This window comes from Frankliniella occidentalis, unplaced genomic scaffold (genome assembly GCF_000697945.3).
Source record: "Frankliniella occidentalis isolate FOCC.00 unplaced genomic scaffold, Focc_3.1 Scaffold65, whole genome shotgun sequence".
Lineage (NCBI taxonomy): Eukaryota > Metazoa > Arthropoda > Insecta > Thysanoptera > Thripidae > Frankliniella > Frankliniella occidentalis.
The window spans coordinates 1,235,825-1,246,997 of NW_026267195.1; the positions used below are offsets into that span (position 1 = coordinate 1,235,825).

At 41.7% G+C, this 11,173-nt stretch overlaps 2 protein-coding genes across 2 annotated transcripts in view; one reads left to right on the top strand and one right to left on the bottom strand.

Moving 5' to 3' along the window:
- The first annotated feature begins 1,593 nt into the window (after positions 1 to 1,593).
- LOC127749562 (uncharacterized) lies at positions 1,594 to 4,917 on the top strand. The gene is made up of 8 exons (XM_052268211.1): positions 1,594 to 1,953; positions 2,028 to 3,604; positions 3,688 to 3,754; positions 3,842 to 4,010; positions 4,084 to 4,316; positions 4,415 to 4,521; positions 4,617 to 4,742; positions 4,837 to 4,917. Exons 2-5 carry the CDS (start codon positions 3,131 to 3,133, stop codon positions 4,241 to 4,243), a joined length of 870 nt encoding a protein of 289 aa, XP_052124171.1. The 5' UTR covers positions 1,594 to 1,953; positions 2,028 to 3,130; the 3' UTR covers positions 4,244 to 4,316; positions 4,415 to 4,521; positions 4,617 to 4,742; positions 4,837 to 4,917.
- Positions 4,918 to 9,112: 4,195 nt separating this feature from the next.
- LOC113207122 (uncharacterized) overlaps positions 9,113 to 11,173 on the bottom strand; it is a 5,405-nt gene continuing 3,344 nt past the window's right edge. Inside the window, exon 2 of the mRNA XM_052268182.1 lies at positions 9,113 to 9,445. Coding sequence (XP_052124142.1) covers positions 9,343 to 9,445 — 103 coding nt within the window. The 3' untranslated portion in view covers positions 9,113 to 9,342. The remainder of the gene's footprint in view (positions 9,446 to 11,173) is intronic.

The following is an 11,173-nucleotide window of genomic DNA, read 5'->3' on the forward strand; positions in this document are numbered from 1 at the left end:
ACATATTATATTCAATTTTTAATCTCTAAATGATGTCAGGATGATATGGGCTATATAAGAATTCACTGTACAAAATTTTATGGAATTGAATAATATCACAGTCATCCTTATATCTATCAACTAACTAAAAACAATTGCATATTGCAGTCAATGTCTAGGCCTAGGCTGATGCTCTGATAGATGACAAGTTACCGGTGTGCGTTATGGTGTTCCTCCTTCTCCTTGGACATTAGCTTACGTCGCTTCAAATGGGAAAAACAAAATAATATTACTTAGTGGTCGTGGCTGAGGAAATAAATTCACTTGAAAGCAACATTGTACACACCTTCATGGCACCGCCACTAGACAAGATAGGAGACACAATTTCATTAGTAAACCGGATTGGAAGTGGGCTGCTATCATCAGTCTTCTTCAAACAGGCCAGTGCAGTAATTAAATCGTCCTTCTCGCAATCAGAACACACTGGTTTATCCCTCGTCAGAAAACTTTCTAAAGTTGAATGTACACTTTCAAGTCCATGTGGTGTCTTCAGCAGAGCATGTCGGTAGATCAAGCAGTGTGTTTTCATATGGACTATCTCCTTCTCTAAATCAGTAATTCTTCTTTGCAAATCAGCCGGTATCTAAATCAAAACATTTTCTGTGAGTCCTCATGTGCAGCATTGGTTTTGTTCATAGGTAGGGTAAAACTTACGCTATGGGCGCCATCAAACTCTGTCTGAGTTCCTTGATTGGAGAACCACCGATCGTCGTGCCCCGTGTACGTGTCCTCCATAGCAACTTGGTGCGAAAATTACAAGTTTGAAATACTGAAAGTGTGACAGTGGCACATAACCCCCGGAGAGCGAGGAGCTAAGCAATCGAGCAGACGATACAAGACTACTTAGTTGCCAACATGATAGCGAGAACTTCATAGTGCCATTTACTTCGCGGTACAGTTTTAGATAAAGTTCCGACTCAAAATTAACTTTTAACGCTTTTATTAACAATTGTTTCATAGTATTAGAGTTTCTTTGTCACTTGCCTCCAAATTTTTATTTTTATTTTAATATTTGGACAGTTGGCGCGGCAGTGCACTCACTCCGCGCTCGCTGTTGTCACTCTCTCTCTCTCTCTCCTAGCCAGGTAGGCCTATAAATCCAACTCGCAAACTGCAACCGGGCTAAGGCATTCCGATCCGACATTCGACAATACGACGTCGTCACAGTGCGGCTCACCACCTGTCAATTTGCTGCATCTGCACCGCAAGCGTGGATAAGCGAACAGAGTGAGTTTTTTGACTTCTCATTAAAAAAAGTTGTGTTTGATGTGGCTGTACGCAATCAGTTAGGTTAGTTTCATGTATTCTCTGAAAACTTTGGAGTTTCCATTTCGTTCACACTAAGTTTGCCCCGAATGTTTGCTTGTCTTCTTTATTGATTGTGAACAGTCAAAATTAAAAAATTGGGACCAGGCTGTGTGAGTTAAATTAACCTAACTTGAAGTGCGGTGTTTTTATTTCCATTCTTGTCAGATTTGAAGGTTATGATGTTGTCACTTAGATTGTACTGAATAGCCTTTGCAGAATGTTAACGCACCGGTCACCATGTTTAGGTTAGGAGATTTATATTTTCTTTTGTTTCAGCTACAATGCCGCCTGCTTTCACTGTTAGGGAGAGGGGCAAACAGACTAGGATCTTGATCTGTAGACCCACAATTGATGGCATTGTGAATCGTGCTGTAGAGAGACTGCAGTTAGTGGAAGGGGAGTACAAGGTATGCATTGCAGTGATAGCATCTTGTGCGAAATGTGGAGTAGCAATCTGTCTGTCAAACTCTGCTTCCTTTCAGTTGCTACTTGAAAATGGGGCTGAGGTTGACGAGGATGGGGCCCTGGCGGACCTACCGGCTCTTACGGAACTGATTGTTGTGCCTAAGCATGAGGAGTTGGACGCCAATGAAAACCTACTCATGGGTACTTTTTAAATATCTATCTATTACCTGCTTTTCTTGTACCACAAGATATTTTATTTTGTCTTTTGATTGCAGTTACGCCTGACATTTCTGTTGGTCAAACACCTATATCATCAGCAAACTCTACTCCACGTCGCCCACTTCTGGTCTCCAATGCCAGAAATTTTCCGTGGAGGGTTTTGGAGGATGTTGCTGAGACCCTTGCTTCTGGTCGCATTACTTCTTTTATCAAGAAAGACATCATCCACAGTTTGGCGCTGTACATGAGTAATCGTAACGACTTCTCAAGAAAAACATGTGCCTCCCTCACTGATGAACTTATAGATAAATATAGTGACGCATTTCAAATAAGAGATGCAGATGGTGACATTTTAAGTGATGGAAGAGCCTCATTTTTTAACAGTTTGTATGAGAGAGTCAATTTTATTAAGCCAAATGGAAAGAAAGAGAAGAGGAAGAGAAGAGAAATAGAGTTAGAGAATGAAGATGCTGATGCTGTAAAAAAAGTTTTACTGAATTTTCAGTACTTCCAGTCTGAAGTTTTTTTACAGACCAGTAGTCTGAAAATTCAGACTGTACTCAGGTCTGAAATTTCAGCAGTGCCTTACCATACCACTTAGTCTGAAATTTAAGACAGCCGGTATGAAAATATTTTTGAAAATGTTAAAAATGAACCTATAGTCAGCGACTTAACACTTGTTGAGGTAGAGGGTTATGCCCAAGTGGAAGACATCTTTCTATTTGGTACTGCCGTTGGTTGGGATCGAACTACCAACCTTCGGGATAGGAAGCCGCCACCGTAACCATTCGGCTGCAGGCTACCTGCGTGGGGATCAGCGTCGGCTACTGGTGTACTCGCTCCGCCTGCCCGGTGGACTTCCCATAAAACATTAATACCGGTAACTCTGAATTAAAAATTCAGTGTAAAGACTGAAAATATACTTCAAAAATTTCAGACAAATTGCTCTGAAAACCTGATTCAGAGTAAAAAGTCTGGATTTTCAGTCTAAACTCAGAAAATTTCGTGTGATGGTCTGAAACCAAGATTCAGAGTGCCAAATCTGAAAAACATATACTGAATTTTCAGAATTTTTTTTACAGTGGACCCAAGTTCCAAGTGGCCTCATACATGTAGTGATACTCTCGACTCATATGGGTGTGTTGCTTGGCAACCCAAAATGAATTCCACAGATTCGGAAGCAAACTTTGAAAAAATAAGGATTGAACTGATGGAAGTTACTTCAGAGCCTGAGGTTTTGAACCTGATTGAGAAGTCTTACTGGCTACAGCGCCACCACATTAACAGAAGAGCTGGAGGTATTCATCCTATTTTAAACAACTGGCCAGCCTTGAAGTCTCCTACTCCCTTCCAAGCTCACAGCAGCAAGCTTCTAGGGAAGGATGTCAGGAAGACGTGGGCTGACTCCTCCAACCGCTTTCTGATCTTGTACAATTATTTGTCGGACTATGCAATTACCACCAAGCAGACCTCAAGCAATATGGAATTGTTGACAAGCTTAAACAAAGTGCGAAATGAGGCTGAGGAGGCTGCTCAGAGTATGGAAAGCCAGAGACCATTGGTAATTGCTGCATTTTTAATGCTTATTATCTTCATGAAGGAGGATTCTGATTGTCTTTTGAAACAAGTGGATGTGAGTATTCTTCATTTTTGTTGAATTTATATTATTGGAAAACAAAAGTGTTATCTTAAAATGTTTTTTCATTAATGTTGCAGCCGGGCACCAACCTTGATGAAATTAAAACTTCAGCAGAGGTAGACAGGCCCCTTCTGATCGTCAGAGGTATGTACTCTTATCTTTCCACATTAAGCATATGGCTTTTCTTTAAAAAAAAATTACTGTTATTGTTTTCTTTCTTTTGTTGTTTAGGGAGGTCATTGTTTGATCCTAACTGCGAATGTTTTGTAGCTTGCGAAGGAGAGATATTGATTTCTACTAAAGATTTAGTTGAAGCAATAAAGCTCCACTTTCTCTCATTTTATAATTTTAATTTCCATTACCCAGAGAAAGGAAGAAAGTTTTTGGAGTACATTCAAAGGTAGTAAGCCCAAGTATTTGTACATTTCTGTATGTACTTGCCATCTTTACTAATTTTTATCCTCTTCCTGCAGGGGCATTTTCAAAATTAATCCTGAAGCGGCAAGAAGGGGTGCAAAGGAAAAGCGTAGGGTTGGGTTTGACCCCTTGGTCAGGAAAACAATAATGAATCTGGACAAATTTTATCAGAGGACCAAGAACATTCATGTCGTTAACAGTTGGTCTGCCTTATGATTTTATTTTGTTTTTTTTGTACAATCCAATGGAATGCTGCCTTATAATTTTTTGAAATGCTTCCTTTTGCAAGGTGAGCCTAGCTATGAAGCCTTTCTTTTATAACAGTGAACTTCATGGAGTGTTATTGCTCTATAGTGTGATTCTAATTCTAGATGGCTTTGATTACAGGGGTTTTTACGTGTTCTTTAATGAAATTTGACATAGAGCTGCTGGCTCAATATTTTAGAATCCCAGGCAGCCAAGCCAAGAGCAGCTACTTTTCCTTCATTTGTAAGGTGAGTTTACAATCAAGACCATTATTTACAGCAGTATACTTCTCAGATAATCATTTTTCTAGTATGATTCTAATTCTCTTTGTGTTTGATTACAGGAATTTTTAAATCACTTTAAGTAGAAGTACTGATTTTAATTTGACATGGAGTAGCTGCCTACTATGTATTTTGGAGTATATCCATATATTTATGCTAAGTGCAGCTACCTTTCCTTAATTTGCAAGGTGAGTTTATAATGAAACCTATTATTTACAGTAGTATACTTCTAAGATTATCATTTTTCTTGTATGGTCCTAATTTTTAATTTGTTTGATACAGGAATTTTTATTGTGTTTTGTGAAATTAGAAATTCTGATTTGGCATTTGTTCTGTGAATAGAGCCAGAGAACAACTTCTGTTCTTAATATAGCAAGGTAAATTTGAGGAATTGAAGTCAAATGATAACCGCAAGTTTCTTATGTTTCTATTTATTTTGGTTCTTTTTTGTTACAGGATCTTCAAACCTATCCAGCATAATTTTTATCACATTTATGAACTTTTCCCTTCAAAAAGAATAATAAAGTGGAAAAATTTATCTTGAAGTTTTCTATATTATTTGCCTGCGTCCAGAATGATTTTTCAGCAATCACGGTTCAAAATTCAGACCCATCAGGGAAATTTACTCATGTGGTACCCACACAACTGCAGTCTTGGACATATGGCAAACTAGCCTAGCAAATTCAATGCATATGAATGGTTGCTTTCCAGTACACCAGTACTGGAGAAGTCCCACACCCAACTAGCAAATTTACTGCACGTATACGGTATTTCCTCCAGACTACAGTGTAGGGAAAATCAGGCATGAGACTAGCAAATTTGCTACACGTATGTGGTACTTTTCCTAGACAGCAGTATCGTAAAAATCCCACACCTGTGAAGCACATCTGCTGCATTCGTATGGGATTTTTCCCACACACTGGCACAGGAAAAATCCCACACTTGTCTATGAAATCTGCTGCACGCATGTGGGATTTTTCCCTCACAGGTGTATGGGAAAAATCCCACAAATGTATATGTAAATAACTTCATATACATTTGTGGGATTTTTCCCACAAATATTTTTTACAGTGTGAGTCTCGATGCCGTAATAGCTCTGTTTTCCATTGAAGAAATCGGAAGAAACAAGTATTTTAACTATTTTTTTATGTTACACAGATACACTTCCAAAGAACTGGGATGACTATTTACGGAACTCTGCAAAACAAAGTGGAACTTTTGCAATATCTAAGCAGCCGGGTTCTTAATGAATTGGAGCGCTTCCAGGTGGCCACCAATGTGGGGAAAACATGTAAGACCCGTGACATCTCTAGCACCTGCCTTTGCGAGCAACATTGCCTCACAATGGAGGAGGCCGACCCAAGAATAGTCACGCGCATATTGGACATGACACAAAATGGTGCTACATCTATCATTGTCCGATCAACCGACACCGACGTGGTCGTTTTGGCAATATCTGACTATCATCGTCTAGCTGCCTTAGGTTTGCAGGTAAACATGGTATTTGCATATTGCTCTCTCTTGAATAAATGTATGCCTTGCTTTAAAAATGTATACTTGCATCTTTCAGGAATTGTGAATACATAACGGTACCAGAGCGCATGCCCGGTACATTGCTGTACACAATAGGGCTGCACTTGGCCTAAAAAGGTCTGAGGCACTCGTTGGCTTCCACGCATTTACGGGCTGTGACACTACTTCATATTTTTCTGGTTGTAAGAAACCAACTTGCTGGCGAGTCTGGGAGAAACATCCGGAGCTAACCAGCGGCTTCAAAACCCTGAGCAGCCCATTAATGCATGTGGAAGAGGATACTTTTGCTACATTAGAACGATTTACAGTTCTTATGTACGATCTCAAAAGTCCTTTCCACAGCGTGACTCAGGCGAGAAAAGATTTCGTTGTGAGCTGCAATCGCTCTATTTATACCATACCGCCAAGTCCAGGTTGCCTTCGCCAGCACATTTTAAGAGCACTGTACCAAGCAGGCCACCTGTGGGGTAATGCTTTAAAAACACTAAGTGCAAAATTTATAATAAAAAAAGACAGGATTCAACAGGTTTTAGCAAGTTTTTAATTTTTTAAATTTTAAGTAATTTTAAATTTTTTTGTATGCTCCTTGTGACGCTAAAGGAGTGCATGTAGGCGCATTGCCATCGATTTTTATCGTCTCAGTTCGCTATTTTGACCCAAAGTCCAACTTTGTGTTGAATTCGCGAGAATTCCGTGCCCCTGGAGGGTAGGCAATGCACTCAAATGCCCGTGTCGGGGTCCGAGAATATTGGCTGGTGCAAGGACAAGTAATATCAGCCCTAGGTGTCGGCTTGGGATCGCTTAAGGCTCAAAAACAGACAAAAATGCTTAAAAATTGCACTTTTTTGGAAATCGGCTGAAGTAAAAACGCGATAAAATCTGAACCGTAGCACCTACAGCCCGCGTAGAAACATATACTTTCTCAGCAGAAAAGGACGAATAAAGTGATACCCGTGTCATTGAAATCGGAGCAAAACTTCGTGTTCAAATACGTCGCGCAATGCACTTAGGACCCTGTCTAAAGTTTAAGGGCTTTGCGCAGTTATTTAGAGTGATCTCACAGCAAAAGGAAAAAACACGTAAGCTTTTATTTTTCATCCACTACCCGATTTTGACCAGCGTTGCTCTCTCCGAATATTTTGATTTTTTTTGGGCCACCCTAGAGGAGGGGAGGCATTGTCGTCCCGGCCAGGACCGGCCATCCCGTTGCCCCTGTGCTGCGCATTCTTGCGGGGGGCTCGGGGGTTGCAACCGGGCTGGGCAGGCCGGGCACCTTCGGGATGACAGACGCGTCGCCTGAACCATGGAAAGTAGCCTGCCGCCTTACGTCCCGCCGGCCCTCGATCACCCGAGCTGAAATCGAATTCTATTTAGAAGTAAGCGTTTTCTTGGACCTTTCCTACCGAGCAGGGGACAATAACTGTGGAAATCATGTTTACACCGACCCGTGAATCACGTCGGGAATCAATGGGAATGAACGGGAATATCATGCATTCTGGGAATCAGGTGTACCGGGTGAAACTGTGAATGCGCAACAGTGTTGCGGGTTTGCCTAAACCAATTCGCCCGTAACGCGCCATGGCCCCTGCAGCCCTGGTGGGTATGTAATCCCGCAACACTTTCACGCATTCGCTGTTACACGCGGTACACTTAAATTCAGAGTTATTGCCCCCTCGTTTTCTGCGCCGGCTTGATCTGCTACTTATCGAGTCTCATCTGTCAGTCAGCGCCAACTGGCTGCGGCAACGTTTGCCTTGAGTGACCAGCAAGACCCAATCGACATGCACAAGGCCAACTTGTACTACATTCGAGCCTATGCGCGGGCGGGTGGTTGGCGGCACTCGTCCAGGTGGTTCGCGCCAGCGCCGCGGCCTGCACCCCCTGACCGTCCACTCCGGTGCCACCTCTGCCTCTGGTGCTGCCAGTGCCGACGGCACCTACCTTGCTCCTGGACGTGAACATGCTGGCCGTGTCCGGCCATCTCTGTGCCGCTAAGATCTGCACCTTTCCTGGATGAAGGTGTCTTCATAAATTCGATGCTATTTTTCTGTGCCTTTTAAGATCCTTGGTGTGTGGTTTGAGCGTACCGGGTGTTTCATAAAAGACACCGGGGCGGGCGGGTTTGCCTACCCAAGGGGCTATGGTGACTTCGGGCAGAGCGGGTAGGCAAACCCGCTCGCACCTGTGTCTTTTATGAAACACCCGGTACACATTCATTATTTTACTGCCAAACCTCGTAGCCACGACCATCGGCCAGGTTCGCCCGATTCTTCAGAACATAAGATCTTAAAAAACTACTACGTGACGCAAAAAACCGCAAGTCTATGGCACACACAGTTTTATGGCATTATTGGAACGAAACTAACCTTAAAAGCACCGGGCAGCGTACAGGCAAAATTGTCTCCCGCGTAGACTTAAACGGTAACATGGAATATTTTTAAGCAAATCAAGGACCGACGCCATTTTATTACTTACTGCACGAATTTTGTTAAACATAACACAAATTGTCTCCTTTCAAATTGCATCCGGTCTGGATGTGCAACGAAATGTTCCGGTAAGTAGCAGAATTGTTCCTTTACATTATGAGTTCACGCCACGTTTTGCCAACCCGCAAGCTCGTTGTACACGAGGAAAAATATTCGCAAGATACTCGCGATAAATCGCGACAACTAGCGTACACTAAGGCTTCAAGATTTTTGTTCATAACTTAGTTCTGTGTGCGTGCTCCGCTGACGCATTTTGTAGTACGCCAGTGTAAATATTTTCATACGGGCGGATTAAGAAATGCGTAAGCGGAGCACATACACAGAACTCAGTAAGCTATGAATAAATATGTTCATAAGCTTTTAGTGTTGCGGAAACTCGCGAAAAAATTGAGAAGACGAACACTCGCTGATACTCGCCAAACAGTTTCAAATACTCGCGGACACTCGCGCAACTCATTGTTCACCCGCTTGGCATGTGGGGGACCCCTTGGGTCGTACTGTTTGAAATCTGTTGAGCTATTATACATCTAACACGAACGGCAAATTTAGAAAGATTTATTAGACCTAATACACGAAATACCAAACTTTTTCAACAGTCAGTATAAAGCCATTATTGATATGTCGCATTATAGGTCGTCGTCGTCCGCCTCCTCGTCGTCTTCGTCCGCCTCCGCGTCGTCTTCCTCCGCCTCCTCGTCGTCCTCCTCTTCGTCGCCTACACCATTCTCAAAATCTTCGCAGTGTGAAGACAGCTTAGCCTCAACTCTATCTAGATCATCAGCCACCTCGTCGATAATCCCAGACAAAGCATCCTCGTCGTATCTGTCCAAAGCATACCCGATATCTTTAAGGCATCGTCGGATCCGTTGTATCTGAAAAGGGAGAAAAGGGTGTCATTTTCGCAGCAGTGCAGCCATTGCTACAATGGGAATGAGGACTTAAACTAATTAACAGTGAGTTGTTCTAAGGGTATCTTTTTACGAACTCAACAAACGACAGACCCCCTACCTCCACGTAAAATCTGAAACTCTTGTCAGTTGTGGGCTCTAATTTTAGAAAACATTTGCCACAGGAGTTTGTTTTTTATGATATGTCGCACCGTTTGCCACAGAGCTGGTGCTGTTTTTACGACTTTTTGGCAAACATTGGGACTTTCCTGAACCCCTTAAAATTTCGACAAAAACCGACTTGACATCCGATTAGAGGATGAAAAGAGGAGGAAAAGGTGATATTTTTTGTGTTTTTTTGGACAAAGTCGAAAAGAGTTATTAAAAGTTAAAGTTTCACTTTATGTTTAAAAAATGTGTTTGTTAACGGAGTAAGGCGTACTATGGCTCAAAATGTAGCTTGAACTGTCCTCTTAATGAAACGACTGTCGGTCGAAAGTATTTTTTGTCGTTCTCGAGATATTACATTTCTTGTGAACCTCTGCACGGTATATCCTTGCGCTCCTAGGCCCCTGGAGCCGCCCCCCCCCTTCCCTCCCCCACCAGCACTGACACCATGCACTGTACATTGCTTACGAACTATGGGTTCATAATGTAAACCAAAACGTTCGTAGCTTACGAAGGATTTTGAAGCGTTGTATCACGAACTAATTGTTCGTAAGCTTACGAACAAATAGTTCGTAATGCAAACCGATTGTTCGTAATTACGAACGGGTTTTAAAACCCGTCTAGCCTTACAAACAATCGCTTTGCAATACGAACAATTTCTTTGCAATACAAAGAACGCAAATTGTTCGTAACGTTGCAAAGTATTTAGTTCGTAAGCTTTTTACAGTGTGCACTAGCACTGCACCTGTCTCATCGACCAAACTTAGTCAGAGTAATTCTTAGTTGACGGTCGGTAGTGCCTGCTACGCGCCGGGTAGGCCAGCCATGTCGGTACTGTTGCCTATCCTGAGCTCATGTGTAATACAGGTTCTACACATGACACTTTTACGATTTTATGTTGGCAATAAATCAGCCCTATCTGTCGTTCTCTACGATTTGTGTTGAGCAGCAAATTTATTGAAACTTTATGGCTTCATGGTTGATTGATATGTTGCCAGTGACCATTGAATCATGAAGTGTAAACAGGTGAGATTGTTTTGGAGTAGAAAATAATAGCAGGTGCCACTGTCTATTCGAAATAAAAAACATCTGACTCGTGTGTTGTTCTTTACAGGTTACGTTTTCTATTGGGACAGCTTTGTTTGTCGATTTATATCTTGATTGTATAGCAAGCTCTATCGGTGAGTGTAGCTTTACTTATATCTCTAAGATCCCTTGATTATTTATTTTTACTTTGAGCATGTTTTATCTCATTCTTGTAATATGATTCCCTATAGGATAACTCCAACCTCCACGCTGAGCCTTTCTCTATTTGGAAAACATATCTTTATCAAGTTGAGGTTTGTATTTTAGTTATTTTTAAAATGTATTTTGAAACTATGCTTCATTTTAACATTGAACTAAATTAAAATTTCTTTGTCTGTAGATATCATGGCCGCATTATGGGTAATTGTTTACTTGAGTGACTCCTCGCCCTGGAGTCACTCAAGTATACCATCGGAAAGGCATTTTTCAGTAGAATCCTGAACAATATTTATATATTGG

Bases quoted from the DNA above. Each gene is read 5' to 3' on its own strand.
- LOC127749562 (XM_052268211.1), top strand. From the start codon at position 3,131: ATGAATTCCACAGATTCGGAAGCAAACTTTGAAAAAATAAGGATTGAA. The intron at 3,755-3,841 runs GTATGTACTCTT...TTTGTTGTTTAG, and splicing joins GCCCCTTCTGATCGTCAGAG to GGAGGTCATTGTTTGATCCT. The intron at 4,011-4,083 runs GTAGTAAGCCCA...CTCTTCCTGCAG, and splicing joins TTTTTGGAGTACATTCAAAG to GGGCATTTTCAAAATTAATC.